General features: G+C 44.2%; 1 protein-coding gene across 1 annotated transcript in view; it reads right to left on the bottom strand.

Annotated features, from left to right (window-relative positions):
* Positions 1–2,953: 2,953 nt before the first annotated feature.
* Positions 2,954–21,961, bottom strand: part of ADAM17 (ADAM metallopeptidase domain 17) — a 58,011-nt gene continuing 39,003 nt past the window's right edge. Inside the window, 11 exon segments of the mRNA XM_065401098.1 lie at positions 2,954–3,304; positions 5,680–5,736; positions 6,808–6,896; positions 8,202–8,280; positions 9,979–10,109; positions 11,746–11,880; positions 12,652–12,755; positions 13,849–14,048; positions 14,986–15,138; positions 19,468–19,556; positions 20,216–20,360. Coding sequence (XP_065257170.1) covers positions 2,954–3,304; positions 5,680–5,736; positions 6,808–6,896; positions 8,202–8,280; positions 9,979–10,109; positions 11,746–11,880; positions 12,652–12,755; positions 13,849–14,048; positions 14,986–15,138; positions 19,468–19,556; positions 20,216–20,360 — 1,533 coding nt within the window.

Genomic DNA, 21,961 nt, shown 5'->3' with positions numbered 1-21,961 from the left:
ATTGAGTGAATGGTCAGCTTTGCATCCTCCAGAAGTAGCCCAGCCTGTCCTAGTCAGAATGTAATTCCTTCAGTCATGCACCCTCAGGTATGGCAGACACAAAAGAGGGGTGAAAGACTTGCTCTTGGAAGTACATAGAACAGTGGGTCTCAAACTTTTTTTTTTTCCACGGACCATTTGAAAATTGCTGAGGGTCTCGGCAGACCACTTAATGATCTTTCCAAATGTTGTTTGTACCATTAGCTAACTATTGTAAAGCACTTTGGATAAAAACGCTGTATTAAAAAAACAATATTTTTTTTGTTCTGCAAATAAAAGCACACAACTCATATTTTAATATCAGTACTCTTACCTTTCTAATGCAATGGATGTCCCCTCTCTCCCCCGCTGCGGCAGCCCCCAAGCTGAGGCTGGGAAGGAGGGGGTCTCTCCCTGGCAGCCGCAGCCCTGGAGTTGGGGAAAGTCTCCTCTTTCTCCGGCCACCGCAGCCCTGCACATCCCATTTCCCCGCACCCCCTCTTCTCACCCTACTGCCAATGGGGGCTGCAGGAAGCGGCGCAGGCCAAGGGACGTGCTGGCCGTCCTTCCTGCAGCCCCCATTGGCCTGGAGCGGCAAACCGTGGCCAGTGGGAGCCGCGATCGGCCGAACCTGCGGACGCGGCAGGTAAACAAACCAGCCCGGCCCGCCAGGGGTTTTCCCTGAACAAGCGACGGCGCTAGTTTGAGAACCACTGGTCTAGGGTGAAAATATTCTGTTTGCTTATGTGTGTCTAGAATTCAAGCAACAACCCCAAAATCACAGCAAAATTGAGATCCATTCCATTATCAACTCAGATCAGATACCTCAATTATTGTTCCCTTTGGGTCATAAGGGGCTTGCTGGCAATGCAACTGATTGCTATCTGGAAGACACGTGAGGACTACACAAGCCTTGGGTTTGTCATCATTGCTATTAGTATAAAAAAAAAAAAAAAAAAAAAAAACCCACCTACTTCAGTTTCCACATGCACAGGGATTTGGTCCTGCTGCTGTTATTTATAAGCACAAATGCATTAGTCGCAGAAGTTATGGAACTTTTCACACACAAGTGAAGGTAGTAAGAAACATATTCAAAAATAAGAACCATCACTGGTTTTGTGCTGAAGGAATGGAGCAATGTATATCAAGTTTGGAGCATGACATTTTGCTGCTTACTAAAGATTTTTGCTGCTTACTAAAGACACTAGTGCAAGGAGCACTAGTGTCTTAGGTAAAAATCCTATCTGTGAGAACTGGCAAGTCTTAGTTTCAATGAAACAGTCGTCATCCTATAAAAAACTTTTATTATTACGTTGTACTGAAAGTTAAATTTAACAAACAAATTTTATGGCTACATATCAAATCCAAAACTCAGTGTAACTAAAATAATGATTAGTTCGATATGAATACCATAAGGCACAAGTTCAAGTATTAGTGTAACAAGTATCCTTGGAAACACACAATTCTTTTGTCACAGGTTTGGTTAACTGCCATCAAATTTTAAAAATACAAGTTTTCCATAGTTAAGCTTTCCTGGCTGATGAACACAGATCTGCTTTCCAGTGGACATTTAAAACAGCTGCAGAACCATTTTAAACAAAGTTTATATAAATCAAAGTTACATTATGACATGATTATGGGGTAAGATAGATGAAGAGCTAAGATCTTTCTGTAGGACCCAAGCAGTAAATAGTTGCCCTATGATTCTACTGTGACAGTTCATCTGTTAATACAGACAAAAATAACTTTCATGTAACATTCATAGCAAACAGATTACACTATTCACATCTCTGCCTTTGGAAATATGCTTATCCACTTAAAGGGGTACCACTCCATTAAGTTATAGGCTTTTTATATTACACTACTATAATACCCTCTTGAAAACAGTACAATTAAAAAGGTTTCCTTATTAATTTTGTCCTTTCAGATTTTGCAAACCTTGATTTTTATCAGTATTTAGAAATGAGCTGAAATTAATCATTGTTATTCATCAGTATCTGTGCAACTCAAAGTAGTATTTTTCCAGCAAGAGCTCATAACAAATTATATGTGGGTCCTACAAGTGGCTTTTCTTTTTAAATTTCTTGGCAACAGTGTTATGTATATTAAAAAGTTGAATCAAAGAAACCACTTCAGACTGAAACAACCATTGTAAAGGTCAAAACCTAAACAGAGTTGTCCTTTCAACATAAGCAACTATTCTTTTCTTCCCACTCGCCCAGGCAGAGGTCTGTAATTATAAGGTGTTCTTTTAAGAAATGCTTCATTCAGAATGGGAAGACTTATATGAAAGCTATTTTTCAGCAATGTGGGTTATAAAGAACTGAAACCCAGAGTAACTCTGAACGCGTATCAGTTCATTGTATTTATCAGACTCTGTTTAAAATACAATTTGTACCTATCTCACTGCTCTGATCTTTGTTTGCAAACAAAATAATTTTATACTGTTTAGGGTACCTAAACTGCTACATGCTCTAGTCTATGCAGAAAACTCACTAAGTTTGTTTTTTTAAAAACACCCAAAAACATGATTTTGTCTATCTGTGTTGTTCCAACTACAAAAAGCTGAACTATAAAAATGCTAATATACACAACCTAATATCCAGCAGGATGTTCCACTTTACACCACAGGTTGAAGGAAATAGTAAAGGTTAAGAAACTAGAAAAACCAAATCCAAAAGCTTCAAAACAAGCTAGTTTTAGTCTGGATGTTTTTCTTTGTTTTAAAAAGATGTAATCGTCTAATAAACTAAGGAAGGTGATACACATGACCAGCATCTGCAGTAGGTCACTTCCTTATTTCCCAGTCTCCCATCCCCTCACAAAATATCTCTCTATCTATCTCTATCTGTATTTATATAAACAAAATGGTTTTAGATCAAATATATGAACATTTCTTTTGCCCACAGTCATGAGGCTGGAAGGCAGCTAGATGCTAGCATTCGGTTTCTTTGCTGTCTACTCGATTTTGGCGCTGTAGTTTAAAGGATGATGCTTTCTCACTCCTAGTGACAGGATGGTCTGTAAGATCCTCAAAAGATTTAGCAGCTGAGCTACTATTTGGGAAAGGGTCCTTCTCAAAGCAATCTTCATCAACATGAGAGTCAATACTTGGGTCCTCCTGAATAGTGTCCATTCTTTGGTGGTCCAGTTTTGGTGCTGCAGCTACTACAGGCATTGCTGTGATGGGCTGCAGTGGCTGGTGTCGGCTTGTTGACTGTGCAGTAGGAAATGGCTTGACAATTCGAACAGATGCTGAGTCCATACTACTGAGCATCTCAACATTCTGCAAGACACAAGCAGCTCAGTCAGGTGGGGGTGGGAATTTTTTTTTAATTTGGAATTCACTTTTGGTTAATTGTCCCTTCACATGGAGAGCAGGAAAAACAACCACCCCACATTCCTTTTGGAGTCTGGATACTTGGGGAGGAGAAAGTTACAGTAATTCATAAATAAAAGTTGTCACCTGATGGCTTTGGGCAGCCTTCCTGAAAGAAGAGAAGCTTTAAAGTTCAAGGCAACACATTCTGATGTTACCTTACACTGGTCAAGTCTAAACCCAAATAGTTGGCCTTTTATCTAATTCAGCTGATCATTCTTGTAAATTATGAATTATTACATGCTGGCATTGACTTTATAAGACTGGCTAAGTTAAACATTAAACATCCTTTCAGCTAGGGTTCGTGCAGGTTCTAGTCTGCTGCCACTCCTGTTCAATGTGAAGTGATTCAGGGAGGCAGTGTGAGCTGGTGTGTCTCCAATATGCAGTTTATGCCTCTATTTCACTGGAACCAATTGATGCAACTACAAAGACTGGCAGAAGTGATGCCAAATGCCCTCAGCTGATAGGCCCCACCTTTTGATAGTCAAGTTTACAATCTAGAGAGTTATCTCTGTAACTTAACTGTTCTGATGTGTCCAGGGGCAGCCATGGCTGTAGATTTATAGATTTTGAAGGACAGAAGGAACCATTATGATTATCTAGATTGACCTCCTGTGTAACACAGTCCACAGGACCTCCCTGAATTAAATCCTGCTTCAAGTCCAATAGCTGTAGCAGGAACAGCAGCAGATCTTTTAGAAAAATATGCAATCCTAATGTAAAGATTTCCAGTTACGGAGACTCCACCACAACCCCGGTAACTGTTCCAATGGTTAATAAAGGGGGAGGGGGCACGGAGAGGTGAAGAGATTTGCTCAAGGTCACACTGCAGATCAGCGGTAAAGTCAGAAAGAGAACCCAGATATCAGAATCCCAGTCCCGTACTCTACGCACTGGCCATGGTGCCAGGAGTGCTTTTGATTTATTTTGGTTTAGACAAAAGATTGTGCCCTTGCCATCTTGAGAGTGCAAGGTCACAATGCGTGCTACTGGGGCTGCAATTTAAGACCACTCTAACGGCAGCTGGTGCAGAATGTATTGCACGTTAAGCAGTGTTTCTTGCAGGGGGCACATTACATCTCTGCTGTGCCACTGTACCAGCTTCCAAAATGTTTCCAGATAGAGGTTAAGGTATAAAGATGAGATGATTTGGGCCATGTTGTCTGAGACCTGCCGCTTTCACTGCATACTTTGGCAGTTGATATGCTCAAGCTAATAGCACCTTGGTTTACTTATGAGGGGGGCTGGAGGCAGGGATTTCTCAGTAAGGAGTCCTTGATTCTGGCATATGCTTCCCCCACTGGTTTACAAGATCTCACATTTATTGACCCCCAGGATCGTTCCTCAAGGCCTGTTCTGCAGGTTAAATGAATGGTGGAGAGGGGTTTTTGTTGCATCTGGGAGGGTTCTAATGTTAACGGATCAGGTTGTCTGTTCATTTTATTAATGAAGATTGTACATGCGCCCAAAGCACTGGACACTGTGCTTACACTGAAATAAAAATGAGAGGGTCTTGGAATGGGCTACAACTATATAGGTACTTATATGGCCTGCGTCACCAGAGTATGAACTAGCAGGAAGTGTCACTGCCTGAAAAGTGACAGACCCTTCAGCCCTGTAACAGAAGTTCAAGTGACCAACTGGAAGCAGCCCAAGGATCACAGTGTGAGAATCTACAGTTTCAGCTGGAACATCCAGCTGCTAAAAGGATATTCTGTTACTAAAAGGCCACTTTGCAAGGAATAACTAATTCACTAGGTAGAGACTTTTCTGCTACTGCTGAAGTCATCAGATTAATACTTCTGCCTCCGGAAACTCCGTTTTATTTGCATCACTTGGCCTACGGACAAGTGGTCAGTGGTTGAAACTTGCTGAGCACACACCCAGACAGGAACTTGAACGCAGACACTTGTCACAGGACACACAGCTTTGCAGAACAAAGCAGCTTCCGGCATAAGATGCCATGGCTAGTGCTCAGGAGCAAGTGCACCTTCAGCAAGATAAACTCGTCACCACTCAGACGCGAAAAGCAAAAGCCACAATGTTTCATTTAAGCAAAACTAACATTCCTTCTAGAAGAAAAAAACTCAACCATAAAACACCCAACTTCTGTTTCATCTGGCAGAGTTTCTGTGCAGAAGACACCATGGCTTTCTTTGAGGATTACTCCACAAATGTCTTTCACGATCATTTTTTCTAACAAACATTACATTTCAAAGCTAGCTCTCTGCTAACATACAGTTAAAACAATTACTGTTCCTTGAAAGCAGCAAACTTACACTGGGACAAAATAGAGATTTTGTGTTCTCTTCATACTGTTTATCCAATTTCTTGTCCTATAAAGAAAACAAACCAGTCAGTCCTATATTGTTTGCTGACCAGATGAAGACACATTCTTTTCCCCTCACAGCCCATTACACTCCCAGCCTCAAACTGCAGCCAGCTGATTCCCCTTCCATAGATAGCCAAGATTACCTCAGCAGGGAAGAGAAAAAGTAGGAGAGAGAGAGGCTCCCTTGCAATTAACACATGCAGTGACTCCTGTACAAGAACCACCCTTATTAGAGAACCTCCCATCTGGAGAGACTGTGCCAAAGTATCCTAGGCACCACCGTAATACAAATAATAATAATATCCCCCAAACGACCGAGTTCCCAGTTCTGTTTAAGCAACTGACTTTTGTCAGTTCCTTGAGTAGTCAATTAACACCTGTACATGTATATGAAATACTAGAAAGGTTTGCAGCAAAATGTAGAATTCTACAGTATTCATTGCCGCTTCCTCACAACGAGTGCAAATGCCAATTTCTGGGGGTTGTTTAATTCCCTGCTGACAGGGCCAAGTTATTTATCCCAGAATGGGCTGACTTTCAGCAGTTCTGCTTTCTAATGTAAGCTGAGGGGTTCTTAGGAAACAGTTGTTTTGGCGACTGAGGTGAGACTTTGCCATACCTGATGTGATCTAACAGACTCAGGGTTAAATTATTCTGTTTGCTACAGCAGGCAACTTCAGCTTCTCTGCTGAGGCTAGAGCCTATGATTCCAAGCACAGTGCCAGCACTCACAGTGAAGATGATCATCATCTATTATGTAATTCTAAGTAGCACTGGCTAGCCAAAATAAACAACCCCAAATTAACTTTTCTCCACTGATGCAATCTTCTTATGTTAACAGGAAGTAGTTCAGTGTTCTAGTAACATTAGGGTTCATTACAAAGGGCCTACAGAAGTTAGTGGGAGTTTAACCTGCTTAAGGAATGATGATAGGTCCCAAATAGTAACAGTTTTACCTTTATGGGCTGTTATCTGCTAAAAACTTACCCCCTGGATCTTTGCCATTACATGTATGAATAAGTTCCGCCTACAATATGATCAAACTGGTCAGTCACCTTAAAGTAGGTTTACTCACCACAAAATGGACAAGAATACTGAGAGGAATCCAAAATAGCAAGGAAAACACAAGTACGGAGCCCACTATATTGTCTGCAAGGAATTTCCCTGTAAACAATCAAGTCCAAACCAATTAGTTATATGCCAAAGACAACAGACAAACCCTGTGTATGTACATAAATATAGGTCCTGATTCTGCCATCTTTACTCCTGTGAGTAACTCTACTAAAGTCACAGGATTGCTCAGATGCATAAGGGCTGCAGGATTGGGCCCATATAAAATATCTGTTCAGAAAGTTAAACCTCAAAGATGCTTAAAGTCACAAATCCTTTTCTCTGCCTCCTTTAACTCTTTAGTACTAGATGTCTCCCAATATTTCACATTAGCAGGCTGGGTGCACTTAGTTCTCCAAGGCATATCTTTCATTACAGTGAGCCCCCTCACATGCCAATTCACAACTCTGATCTCATGGGGCAAATAACAAAAACACATGCCTACTCTATTACTATGCTTACTTCCAAATATCAAGACAATACTTCTGTTTGAAGATACTAAGTAGTTTTAATATTAATCACCTGGAAAACTGCAGTTCTTAGATCTTACAAGACTTTAGTCCAGAAGACTGAAAGCCATACAATTATCCTACAGATAATATGGCATTTACCTTGAACTTACACTGTCTGTTACCCTATCATTACAGAATCATGTAATTGATATCTTCTGATATGGTTACAACATAGTGAGGAGAGCTGTTATAGCAGGACATACCTCCATGCTTTGTGTTGTAAGGTGCAAGATTAGTAACAACATAGATCCAACCACCTGAGGAGCGTGTGGATTCAGTATAACCAACCACCTTGCAGTGCGTTACTTTATACTGTGGTATTTATTAACTGAAAATTCCCCACCCTGTCTACCTTGAAATCCCTCTTTAAAGATCCATTTAACTGTGCTGCCTATAAACAAGTCTAGGTGACTGGTATATAAATCACCTATTGTTACTCCTTTTCCTCTGACCTCTGTCTACTGATTTGTCTTTAAATTGAAGGCTTCTTGGAGCAGAACTATCCTTCTTAAATGCTTGGAAATAATAATAATGGAGCAGGAAATGCAAGAAAACTAACTGTAGCTTTAAAGATTTAGAAGGGGACATCAATATTTTCAGTTCTAACATGATGCATTAGAAAGACAACATCTACCCAGTCCCACCTTCTGAGATATGAACAGTGATTTGTGGGAGGTCAAGCCATCCATGAGTCCCCATCTGGCCCCCACACAGTAAGAACAGTCATCCGCCAATCTGATTCTTTTCACAGTGCCTTCAGGGTAGAGGTAGTTGGGAATGTAGGTACCTCAGCAAATTAAAAAAAAAAAAAAGGAAAAGGAAAAAAAAGTTGGATTACTTAACTTACCAAAAGTATTGATGCTAAGCTGATCGATGAAATCCCAAAATCGTTCAATCACATCCTGCACTTGCTTCTCACATTTGCCCTGCAAAAGTAAACATTTCAAAGAATGATCTTATATTACTTAAGCCTTAACCATCCTGATCACAGGGCATGAAAAGGACGTAATACGAAGAAACGGAACTACACAGTCAAAATGTATTTTGCATAGTTTATGGACATATATTTATACCATTTTTCAATGGCCGTGGTCCATTTCTGACTAGCTACAGTGACTTCTCTGAGGAAAGTCTCCGTTTTGATTTGCTTGTCTAAAAAGAGCTCTTAGAATTGAATTGTAACTTAAATCCATTAAAGCAGAGCAGTGTTTGACTGAGGTTAGTTAGTGCCTGTACAAAGCTTAGGAGGCCTAGGGTTAAATTCTCAAAAGTGACTTTGGCACTAGACAGCCTAATTCTCACTGAAAGTCAATGGGACTAAGGAGCTTAGGCATCTAAGTCTCCTTTGAAAACATTACCCCTTGAATTTGATATAAATACTAAATATTATTCTACTCAGATCCTTGCATCATATGCATCTCCATCAATTTCCTCTCCCAAAACAGCTACTACATATGTATAGGGAGATGTCACTGTTCAGCAGCAGGTTAGGTCTTGGGCTGACTTGGGAGAGGAAATGGGTGGTGACAAATGGAGAGATTTTCGTCATTTGCTCATCTGTTTATCAATCTACTCCACTGAAGCATCAAGCCACTGCCATCCTTACAGGGGAATGAAATATTCATGTTGTTGGTCTTCTGAGGAAAAGCCAGGCACGTTTGTGAAACTATTTAAAAAAAAAGAAAAAGAAAAAAGAAAGCTGGGACCTGATGCTGAGCACCCAGCATTCCTAAAGCCCTCGGGAAATGGGAGCACACGGCATCTTTCCAGATCAGGAGCTTAAGCAAAAAATATTTCAAGATTTTGAAACAAGAGCACTCCAGAAGTCCAATGACTAACTTTTTCAACCACTGCTTCACAACTTTAAATGGGATTCCATGGGGCCCCTTCAGGTGTTGTATATTACTCCTGACCGTTACTCCTGGGTGTCTGTGTTGGTTTCTTCGCTTTCCATAGCTTTTCTACATTACCAACCCTGATCCCCTCTACAAACAACAGAGCTCACTCACAGTCATTTATTTTCTTTCTATTCAAACCACACGCATGGTGAAGCTTATCCCATCAGCTCCACTGATAAAGAAGCTCTGCTATTGAAATACAAGGGTCATTAAAATGGGCTTGGGATTCAAAATAAATAATAAATAATCAAAACTCCAGTGTTACCCGTCTATATGGCAGGGTCCAGGAACGCAGAAACCCCTTGCATGGGGATTGCTTTCACTGATGTCACTGGAGTTTGTGCAACAACTGCAGAATCAACCCACAACATGCAATGCTTAGGGAAAGACCAGGGCTGGCTTTTGGTAGTGCTACACCGTCCGCGGCACCGTTACAAAAGAGCAGTGCACAAGAGAAAGTCAATCAGGTATGAGCAAGAAGGGCATTTATGGAGATGCACGGTGCCCTGTACAAGGGATTTCCCCCTCCACTGCCCCTGAAAAAATGAGATTTCATTTCAGTGGCAGAAGGGCTGTTCAGCAGATCAGGTCTAGGGCTACTCTAATGTATGAACAAGCAAGAGGAAACAGGTTATATGAAGGGGAAAGGCTCCCGGTGTTTTAGCTAGAAAGCCTATTCTTCCATAAATAGAATGCTTGGGGCATCTAGCTCCCAGGAACACTCACATTCATGTCACAGAATCCCACAGTGCAGGGCTTTCCTTTCCGTAAGTACAGGAACTGCTGGCTGGCATCGACGTACGGACTGCACTTGCCATGCTCGTCCCGGCAGCAAACCTTGCAGGAATTGTCCGTTTCTAAAATAAAAGCAGCAAACTGTTTTCCCCCGACTCTTGTGGTTATTTTCAATCCACAACCAAGAGTTTCTGAGCACGGAGGGGATTGCTTCCTGGTCCTCTTGCTGACCATGCCCCTTCCCAGCAAACGGTGTGGGGAACGGAGGATTGCGTAGTCTCTAGCCACACAAAGAAGCTTCTTGAGCTGCTCAGAATACACAGAGCCTGAAGCTTGGCAAGACGCTCCATGCAGCAGAGTGGGGGACAGACAGGAAGCTCTAGCCTTTTTCTGTACAGCTCTGGAAGTTAAATTACTGCAGCCTTCAGATGTCAAGGGCAGGTGAAGGGTTTCAAAGGCATCTGAGCCCTGGTTCACATCTATGTGCAAATGACATTTTAAAAGCTTCCTACTGGCCTCGTCAAACTTCTGAGCAGGCATCTGGAGATAGGAATAGCAGCCACAGCCTGAACAATGAGGGAAGAGGTGCAGGGGTCTTAGCTACAGTGATTCTTTGATCTTTGCCCCTGGATTGTACAGAGCCTGGAAAGGGGGAGAGGAAAGTGTGTGTGGGGGGGGGACAGGGGGGAAACTGTCTTTCTAAGAGTCTATAACAGACACATGCATAAGGGAATTCTTTCCATTAGCCCAAACTTGCCCTTCACATCCTCCAAACACTCCCTTTCCCTTCCTCCCGTCACTAGCCCCTCTGACTAACACGGCTGCTACTCTGAAATCTGTCTAAAACAGTGGCAGTTGCTGATGGGCTGGGAAGAGCTGGCTGGTCACATGGTGCTACCTTTCCTTCTGGTTTCCAACTGCTACATCACATTAAAACCTTTAATGTATCATTGGGTAGGTCTACACTGCAATAAAAACCCACAGCACCGATTCTCAGAGTCCAGATCAGCTGACTCGGGCTCGTGAGGTTCAGGGGTTGCAGGGTTAAAAATAGCAGTGTAGACGTCCAGTCTCGGGCTGGAGCCCAGGATCTGAGACCCCCACCCCGCTCACAGGATCTCCGACCCCCGACTCCAGTCCTAGCCTGAATGTCTATACTGCAATTTTATAGCCCCGCATCGAGCCCATGTCAGCTGACCTGGGCCAGCCAGGGGTCATTTACTGCAGTGTAGATATACCCGTAGTTATTCTCCTCAAGTGCTCTTTCTGTGTAGGCAACTGGTGTAGCTGCCACAGGATATGGCTTCTGCTACAGCCCTCGGCTGGAGCTGTACTGGCAATTCTGTTCTCAGTGCAGCTGGAGAAGCAGCCTCCCAGCTGCCTATCAGACATTCCTTCCCCAGCCTGCCTTGCTGGGGCCAAGGGGAAGTGTAGACATCTCTACCACCCAGAGAGCCCAGCGTATCAGCTTCATCTATAACCCTGGCTGTTTGCTTTGATGGCTCCAGCCCAGATGTCAGAGCAGCTTCCTCAGCCCCTCCTCAAACAGGAAATGAAAGTAAGGGCTGAAAGACAAAAACTTCAGCCTCGGACTTTTTGAGGTGTGTTTGTTTGTTTGTTTGTCTGAAACCCTGATCTGGGGTCCAAGGACCCATCCACTGATAGCATGGCTCTCATCTAGGTTACAGATTAACTGTGCTCATCGGGGCCTTAACAAGACATGTGGCTCGGGAAAGCTGGCGATCCTGTTTTGCTCACCATTACAGGCACACGATTGCAGTTTCTTCTCCCTCATGCAGAATGGAACACATTCTCCATCTTTGCACTTGCCCAAATCCACGCAGATCGTGTCATCCGGCGCATTCCCAGGGGGCGGGCAATCACTGCTGTTCCCTACAGACACAGGCATTTAGAAGGGATGGCTGCTTTAGTACACACAGGGTTGGTAAAGGCACACATCATTCTCCCTGTGCTGGAGAGGAGACTGAGCCACAGATGCTCATTATATAGCGACTCCCAATAGCCCATTCTTGGAGCGAGACTCTAGTCACCCTTAGTGGGCTGCTGCAAGCACTCTGAGGAGCAGCAGTACATCTGGCAGATGTCTAGAAGGAAGGGGACCACAGGGGGGAGGGGAATGAAAAAACTGGCTCATAGCATTCAGATACTGCGATAATTCCTAGTTAGACAAAATGCACAAAATGGTAGGCAGTCCTCTCAGGATTAGCCAGCCTTCAGCCAGGAAAGGCGACTGTCTGGGCTGATTCCTCATCTTCAAGCAGAGTTGCTATCAGATGCTGGAGGAGGCAGAAAAGGGAAGTGAGCAGCTGGTGGGGAAGCAGAGATTAAAGCAAAGTCACCCTGCCATAGCAAGATTCAGGAGCACACTTTATGCCTCACAATGGTGCTTTTTTCTCTTCTTTTTTTTTTTTTTTAAATTTAAAAGGCAAGTACGCCATTTCCCAGGTCCCCCGCAGGTGCGGAGAGCAGAACAATTCTTGGACAACTAAACAACTAGTTTGCAGGACAGAGTTTTTTGGTGCTTAACTGAACTCTAAAAGTAAACATACAAGTTGCATAAAAGGCAGCAAAAGCTAGTAAAACAGGGGCCCTGTGCCTGCAGCATTCAGTTGCACATGTAAGGGAAACATAACAATGGCATACCAGTGCAATAGGACTCTCCTTTACAAGTAGCATTTATGGCTTCCTGGCATTTCTTCTGAGCGCTTTCAAACTGGCAACCTTTACAACAGGGGCTGTTCCGATCACTGTGAGAAGAGTGGAAGGAGAGGAGGAATATTAGGCTACTCAAGAAATAAATAAGTGCTAACATTAAGAGCGTGACAAACTCATGGAAGCACGTATACTTCTCCTCTTAGAGCTCTGCCTATCAGATATATTTGTCCCTCATTTTCTGAAGTGTGCTGAAGAATGGGTTACATAAGCACATGTACAACATTACACACAGAGAGGGAGAGTGGGCCCCTCGACAAGGCACTAGACAGACTCAGGACATATGGGGTCTTTTCCTGCCTCTGCCACTGACCTGCTGGGTGACCCTGGTCAAGTCCCTTCACATCTCTCTGTGCCTGTTTCCCTTCCCACCTTTTGTCAGTCTTGTCTAGTTGGACTATGCTTTTCAGGGCAAGGACCGTTTCTTATGGTGTGTGTACAGCATTTAATACAAGGCCCCCTAGGCACTACTGCAATGCAAATATTTAAAAATCCACACTCGTGAGTAAAGTTACAAATGAACTCTATGCTAGGAAAGGACTAAACTTTCATGTCTCATCCAAAACCAAAATGACTAAAGCACAATTCCTCCAGTGTAAATGGGAGCAGATCTGGACTCTGTGTGCAGATTGGACAGTAAAGACAGAGCTCAGTTACCATAGTCACTGTCCAGCTTGCACACTAGGTGTTGCTAGGGTCCTGGATAACATATGACCATGGGTTTAGACTGCCTTGCAATGCACATGCAGAAGGGGCAGTGTTAAGGTTGCACAGGGAACCTTAATATTGACACTTTCTGACTTTTGAGTGCTGCAATTGACATCTTTTTTTTGGTATAGAATTTACTATTACACTGCATTGATGTGCAGTTCCTAGCAAAGCAATGGAACAAAGTATTCTCAATACTACTGCATGAATTAACACCAAGACTACCAAGTAATAGCATGCACCAAAGCTCTCTCCTGGAGTCTTAACTCTCCCAAGGCTCATTTGCCCAGTAGGGAAAGTCTCAAAGTACTAGAGCCAGGGTCCAGAAGAGTGCATTTTGCTGCACTGCAAACAAGTTTTTGACCCAGCCCCATATTCCCTTCCCCTCTCAACCAAGGCTGTGGCTTTAACATCTCTTACCTGCACTTGGCATTTTGTTTCAGTTTACATTCAGCAGAGCAGCAGGGATCAGCATGCCTGTTCAAAAGGCCAGGATCGCATTCCTCACCTTCATCCACTCTGGAGTTCCCACATACTTGATTGTTGCGCTCTTTGAAACATTCCTGGGCCTTGCTCTGAATGGTCTTACAGATGGATTGTTTACTGCAGCTTGAGAACATCTAAAGAATCATGAGCGGAAAGAGTAGCACTGAGAAGGAGTGCATCATTCCCTCTCACCAGAATACATCCAAGACTGACACCATCACCCACCTGACCCCCAATTCTGATGTTTTAAGAAACATTTATTCTATTTACAATGCCACTGTGATACCTTGGGAAAACATAACACAGAAAATAGTAGCCTGTGTTGAAAAACTGCTTTGTTGCATTGTGATTAACACCTATCCAAACACATATGCACAGCGCTGCATGACCAACTCTTGGGAGGGGTTCCAAAGCCAAACCCAACCCTTCTGCTAGCACTGGGGGTTCAGGTGGAGCAATACATCCCAAGAAATAGTCATAAAGTTGCCAAAATGGGGATAGACTTTTCTGACCCTGGTTGTAAGCTTCTGCAGAGCTGCTGGTAACCTTAGGCTAGTCATTCATTTGCTATCTCAGTTTCTCCATCTGTAAAATAGGGATCATACCAAGTCCTCAAGGGTGTTATGACGTTTATAAGATGAACGGAGACGAGTATGTATTAACTTAGTGACTGGGCTAACCACTAGAGAGAGACATGACGGCAGTGACCAACAGCTTACTATTTAGAAGCCTGTGTTCTGGTACTGAAGATCCAAGCTGGATTCCTGCTGACAACAGCGATATAAGGAAGTGTAGGCAGCCACAGTTTGTTACAAAATATCACCCTAGTAGGGATTGAATGCCTGTAGATCTCAGGCATTTGTGAGAAACTTATCTAACACTGGGACTAATAATAATAGTTAATGAATATGTCTCCCTCTAGTGGCTGTTCAAGCAATTAAGTGCCTATTAAATACAGGCTAAAGGAGTGCACCTTAGCTAAGCAGATAGGGACTTGTGCTTTTGGGGTGGAAGGTTCTGGGTCAGTCCTTGTTGACTGTAGTGGGATAGTAGAAGTTAAAGTAAATTTACCTTATTGTTTTCATGATCGCCACTCACAGCAATTGGATACATAACATATTTCCCTCCCTGGTCTTCAGTGGGGGCACATTCCGGCAGACTGTCTGGATCATGCTCTGCTCCAAAGTTGTGTCCCAGTTCATGAGTAGTAACCAAGTCTGCTTCCTTGTTCGATACCAAGAAAACACATCTAAAGTCAATATCAACATGCAGTGGGGGTCTAAGTAATTCCAGATCATTAGATCTTTAGAGATGCACTTCATTAGGAAACAGTTCTTTGGTTAAACATATAAGTGCTAAACTGAAGTCACGGCCTGTAAAATTACCAAACTCTTGAGAGCCAACTGCTAGAGCGGGGTTCGGATGCTGCATGGGCATATAAGAGCTCAACAACTGATAATCTCAGACTTAAATGACTTCAGTGTAAGAAAATATTTTCTAAAGAAACGTCATGCCACAAAAATTACGCATGTATCACATTTTCATTCAATTCCCCTGGCCTTATTTTTATTGAATAGACAGTGGCCATTAAGAGCCTTAACTAAACTCACATTCTACTGTTTTGGTGCTAGAAAAAAAGCCTAGAAATAATATAGGGTAGGGCTGTCAAGCGATTAAAATAATTAATCCCAATTAATCACGCTGTTAAACAATAATAGAATACCATTTAAATATTTTTGGATGTTTTCTACATTTTCAAATATACTGATTTCAATTACAACACAGAATACAAAGTGTACAGTGCTCACTTTATATTTATTTTTGAATACAAATATTTGCATTGTAAAAAACAAAAGAAATACTGTAGTATTTTTCAATTCCCCCATTACAAGTACTATAGTGCAATCTCGATCATGAAAGTTGAATTTACAAATGTAGAATTATGTATATAAAAAACTGCATCCAAAAATAAAACAATGTAAAACTTTAGAGCCTACAAGTCCACTTAGTCCTACTTCTTGTTCAGCCAATCGCTCAGATTCGCTGAACAAATTTGTTTATATTTACAGGAGACAATGCTGCCTGCTTCTTGTTTACAATGTCACCTGAAAGTGAAAACAGGCATTCACATGGCACTGTTGTGGCTAGCGTCACAAGATGCGCTAAAGATTCATATGTCCCTTCATGCTTCAACCACCATTCCAGAGGACATACTGATGACAGGTTCTGCTCAATAATGATCCAAAGCAGTGCAGACGAACACACATTCATTTTCATCATCTGAGTCAAATGCCACCAGGAGGTCAATTTTCTTTTTTGATGGTTCGGGTTCTGTAGTTTCCGTATCAGAGTGTTGCTCTTTTAAGATTTCTGAAAGCATGCTCCACACCTCGTCCCTCTCAGATTTTGGAAGGCACTTCAGATTCTTAAACCTTGGGTCAAGTGCTGTAGCTATCTTTAGAAATCTCACATTGGTACCCAGAGGTGGCAGGATTGTAGAAATTTTGGTGGTGCCCAGAATCCGCCTGCCTCCCCACAAACTCCGCTCCCCCAAACACCGCCCCCCACCTACCTAAGGCTCTGGGATGAAGTTTGGGTGGGGGGAGGAGGTCTGGGGTGCAGGTCCTGGGATGGGGCAGGGGATTAGGGTGCAAGATGGGCGAGAGGTTGGGCTCTGGGAGGGAGTTTGGGTGGGGGAGGGGGTCTGGGGTGCAGGCTCTGGGATGGAGTTTGGGTGCTGGCTCTGGGGGTGCAGGAGGGGGTGAGGGGTGCAGGCTCTGGGATGGAGTTTGGGTGCTGGGTGCAGGCTCTGGGGTGCAGGAGGGGGTGAGGGGTGCAGGCTCTGGGGTTTGGGTGCTGGTCTAGGCTGGGGGTACAGGCTCTGGGAGGGAGTTTGGGGGCTGAAGGGGGGGTGCAGGCTCTGGGACTGAGTTTGGGGGCCAAGGGGGGGGTGCAGGCTGGGGGGGGGTGCAGCGCTTACCTGGGGCTCCTAGGCAGGAGTCTCCATGGTGCTCCTACTCCCAGGCACTGCCCCCACAGCTTCCCATTGGCTGCAGGGGCACCTGGGGTGGGACACAGACCCACCCCACCCAGGGGCTGCAGGGAGGGGCCAGCAGCCACGTGGAGCAAGCAGGGAGGAAGCCGCTCAGCTCCGCTGCGCTGCCAGTGGTGAGTGGGGGCCCTGGGCTGTTTTAAATGACCCGGGGGACGTGCGGGAGAGGGGGCCCAGGGGCAGAAGGCGGGGCCAAGGGAGAAACCCGGCCCCAAACATTGCTGGAGCCAGGCCTTGGGCCAGGAATATTCCTAGTGCCCAGGCACCACGGGCCCATAGGACTCGCCGCCCATGTTGGTACCTTCTTTGCATTTTGTCAAATTTGCAGTGAAAGTGTTCTTGAAATGAACAACATGTGCTGGGTCATCATCCGAGACGGCTATAACATGAAATATATGGCAGAATGCAGGTAAAACAGAGCAGGGGACATACAATTCTCCCCCAAGGAGTTCAGTCACAATTTAACGCTTTTTTTTTTTTTTTTTAAACGCGTGTCAGCTGGAATGGTGGCCGATGCATGAAGGGGCATACGAATGTTTAGCATATCTGGCACGTAAATACCTTGCAATGCTGCTACAAACGTGCCATGCGAATGCCTGTTCTCACTTTCAGGTGACGTTGTAAATAAGAAGCGGGGCAGCATTATCTCCCATAAAATGTAAATAAACTTGTCTGTCCGAGCGATTGGCTGAACAAGAAGTAGGACTGAGTGGACTTGTAGGCTCAAGTTTTACATTGGGTGTTTTTTTGTTTGTTTGGGTTTTTTTGAGTGCAGTTATGTAACAAAAAAAATCTACATTTGTGAGTTGCACTTTCACGATAGAGATTGAAGTAGAGTACTTGTATGACATGAATTGAAAAATGCTATTTCTTTTGTTTATCATTTTTACAGTGCAAATATTTGTAATCAAAAATAATAATATAAAGTGAGCACTGTACTCTTTGTATTCTGTGTTGTAATTGAAATCCATATATTTGAAAATGAAGACCATCCAAAAATATTTAATAAATTTCAATTGGTATTCTATTGTTTAACAGTGCGATTAAAACTGTGATTAATCACGATTTTTTTGAGTTAATCGTGTAAGAAACTCAGACTGACAAGGATACCAAAGAAACAATAGGTGGGGAAGACGGGCTGGACACAGTACACCAGGGAAGGGGAAGCTAGGAAGGGGGCAGGAGAGAGAAGTTTGGCAGAATAGCCTTAACTTGTGCTACTCCACAAACACGGCTCCTGCCTGCAAGCACCGCCCCCGCAGCTCCATTGGCCAGAAACAGGGAACTGTGGCCAATGGGAGCTGCGGGGGCAGTGCCTGCAGAGAGGGGCAAAGCGCAGAGCCATGTGCCCCCCACAGGAACCGCAGGGGCGCGTTGGCCCCTTCTGGGAGCGGCGTGGGGCCGGGGCAGGCAGGGAGTCTGTCTTAGCCCTGTTGCGTCGCCGACCGGGAGCCGCTCGAGGTAAGTGCCATCCGGCAGGAGTCTGCACCCCAACCCCCCTCCCAGAGCCAGCACTACATAACCCCTCATGCACCCTGTAGCCCCTCCCCCAGCCCTGACCCCCCCCGAGCCAGCACCCCGTACCTCTCTCCTGCACCCCGAGCTCCTGCCCCAGCCCTGACTCCCCTCCCAGAGCCAGCACCTCATACCTCCTCCTGCACCCCAACACTGCCACAGCCCAGAGCCCCCTCCTGCACCCAAACTCCCTCCCAAAGCTTGCACCCCTCACCCCCTGCCCCAGGCTCAGCCCGGAGCCCCCTCCCACACTCTGAACTCTTCGGCCCCAGCCCAGAGCCCGGACCCCCTTCTGAACCCCAACCCCAGCCCGGTGAAAGTGAATGAGGGTGGGGGAGAGTGAGCGACGGGGGGGGGGGGGGGGAAGATGGAGTGAGTGGGGCAGGACTTTGGGAAAGGGGCGGGGCCTCAGGGAAGGGGCGGGGTAGATCCTAGGTTGCCCTTAAAGTGACCTTGCCAAAAAGTGATCTTGAGCGTAAAAAGGTTGGAGACCACTGCTGCAGAAGTACAAAAGACCAGAGATGCATGGTTTTTCTTACAACAATCAGCAGTTCGATTTTATTTCACTGCCAATCTACTAGTTTAGTCTTCAGGGTTATTTTGATTTTGGGGGTGGTTCTAAGCACACATTTGGTATGAATTTAGTGCTCTCATCTTTGGAGACATATAGTCTTATTTATCAATAGAAGAGGTCAGCACAATCAGAGGCAGAATGTTTCCTTCTCACTGCTCCACCAGTGTGTCTGACTAGTTCCATCTCCAGAGCCATTCAGTCCTGGCTCTCTCTGTCAACAAGGATGACAACTATGATGGCATTTTTTGCATCACAGATACCTGTCCGTAGTGACCTGGACTGAGAGCAAATGGTTCTTTTCAGACAGGCATCCAAGAGCCATTCATCTCACAGTAGTTATAGCACTGAAGAATAACAGCAAAGCACATGTTTAACAAATACGTTCCGTATACCCACATTCAATTTACAGTACCTTTGTGAGGATAGTTTTGCCATAGTTCTTTGTGCTGGTTAAGCCGCTGTTCAAATAGATGTTTTTTTTGGCAGGTTGACTATAATAAGCTATAGAAAGGAAGATGGAAGAAAGTGAAATTCCTCATATAGCACAAGAAAAGTAACCGGGCTTTCTACAGATTTTTGTTTGTATGTTTGTTTTTTAAAGAGAAAACCATGTTTAGGAAAACTGAAGATTCTCCCCAGTCTTTTTCTTTGACTTTGTAAATAAATGACTATAACATTACAGCACTCACAGGCTTATAAATGAGTCCCCTTCCCCCAATTTTTGCAGTGGGGAATCTGCAGTCAGAACATAAATAAATGCATGCATTAAAGACTGTGAGGCATTCATATACTCAAGTAATGAGGGACATATAAGTACTTAAGAGATAGGTGTTGGATTCCCTCCCATTGTGAAATTTGGCAGGCCACACCTGTTAAGAGCTGCATCTTTCCAGAGCAGCACATGAAGATTTTAGCTGCTCCAAATGGGGCCATAATGGCTTTCACTCAACCTATTAATTCAAGAAACTTAATTGTTTTACCCTATCCTATTCCCCTTTTTGTATGCAGCCTTCAGTTCCATTCCTAACTCAGTCACTAGGGAACATTTAAGTGACACACATTATGCCCCCTTCAATCCTTCTACAATTTTCATAACAAAGTACAGATATTCAACCCACAACTGGGGGGGAGGGGCGGGGGCGGGAGGGAGGGAATCTTACCCTTTGGGCAAATTCCACCATGGGTGTTAGGCCTGGGAGATCCAACATAAGCTAGTCCAAGTGTTCCCATATCGAAATCTTGGTACGTAAAGAGATGAGCAAGGCACACATGAGCTGCTTTCTCAGCTATATCAAAGCTAAATTGCTAAAAGGAAAAAAGCAAGCGTTAGAATAATCTGTAATATGTATGGTGAAGAAATTCAAAGATGAAAAAATCATTTAACAAGCCAGGTATTTTCCAGCTCCAGTTTCTATTACACTAAAGGAAGAAATCTGCTCCATCCCCAGATCAGAGCAGGATAGTTCCTTCATATATTCTAGTACTTAGTCTGGCCTAGTTTTAAATATCTCCTCCTGCCAGAGTATAATCTACAGTGTTAAGATTCTCATTCGTCAGCAACATCTCAATGAAAGGAAAAACTATTATAAGGCCCATCTTTCAAAACAGCAAATGCTTGATAACAGCCAGCATTACAAGATTTCATTACAGAATGCCTTTAAGGACAGTAGGAATTTGCTGCTCCCATTCATGCTGCTGAAAAGGAGCAGAGCTGAATCCAAACTCAAACTTTCTCCTTAGCTTCTCTGTTCAATGTAGGTGGTGACCCAGGGCAGACTTTCACTTGTGTTTCAGCAATTTATTGAATCATTTTTCTGGCGTCCCAAAACATGCCAGTCACTTCAGAAGAACAAGTATGGAGAGGAGCGCACAATCTTGTGTTGAAATGGCACTACCAATGAGGGCAACAGATAGGTGAGTGGGGAGGGAAAAGATAAAGGTGAGGATAAGATCACATGGATCCTCAGTAAGGCATGTCCACTTCTGGATGGTTGGCGTTTTCTGTTGATTCTCTTTCTTCCCCTAGAACAGTGGTTCCCAAACTTGTTCTGCCGCTTGTGCAGGGAAAGCCCCTGGCAGGCCGGGCCAGTTTGTGTACCTGCCGCGTCCGCAGGTTCGGACGATCGCGGCTCCCAGTGGCCGCGGTTCGCTGCTCCAGGCCAATGGGAGCTGCTGGAAGCAGAGGCCAGTATGTCCCTCAGCCCGTGCCACTTCCAGCAGCTCCCATTGACCTGGAGCAGCGAACCGCGGCCAGTGGGAGCCACTATCGGCCGAACCTGCGGACGCGACAGGTACACAAACCGGCCCAGCCCGCCAGGGGCTTTCCCTGCACAAGCGGTGGAACAAGTTTGGGAACCATTGCCCTAGAAGAACCTTGTACGCATCATTGCAGAAGCAGGTTTTAAGAGGGATCTGAATGAGTCAACAACGCTCATGCCTAACGAGTAGCTTCATGATCTTACTGCTAGCCCTGCTCTGCCTCCCCTCTTTCCCATTTATAATCCCGTTCTGGTGGAGTCATGTCAATAAAGTTGTGTGATTTTCTGGGAAGGGGACATGTTTTTATACTTTTGCAAGATGACTAGTGCATTCTGGGAGAACTCCAAATATAACACATTTTAACTTTACTAAAACAAATAAAACCTGTATGCTATCCAGAAAGGCCAAGACATTTGGTAAATGTGGTCAACTGGATGGCAACTTAGAAAAGGAAATAGCATGGAGAAATTCAACATGTATGAAAGAAACAAGTTCAACTATACAGCCACACATTAAAGGAGTATCTGAGCACTTCGCAATAGGACAGTATTGTTATTTTCTTATCTGTAAAATTGGGCTGAGACACAAAGATCAAATGTCTTGAGTCAGGTCATGCAGGGAGTCTGTGGCAGAGCCAGGCCTCCTGA

This window comes from Emys orbicularis, chromosome 3 (assembly GCF_028017835.1).
Source record: "Emys orbicularis isolate rEmyOrb1 chromosome 3, rEmyOrb1.hap1, whole genome shotgun sequence".
Classification (NCBI taxonomy): domain Eukaryota; kingdom Metazoa; phylum Chordata; order Testudines; family Emydidae; genus Emys; species Emys orbicularis.
Note: the sequence above shows the minus strand (reverse complement) of the source record. Positions and strands in the feature narration are given on the sequence as shown.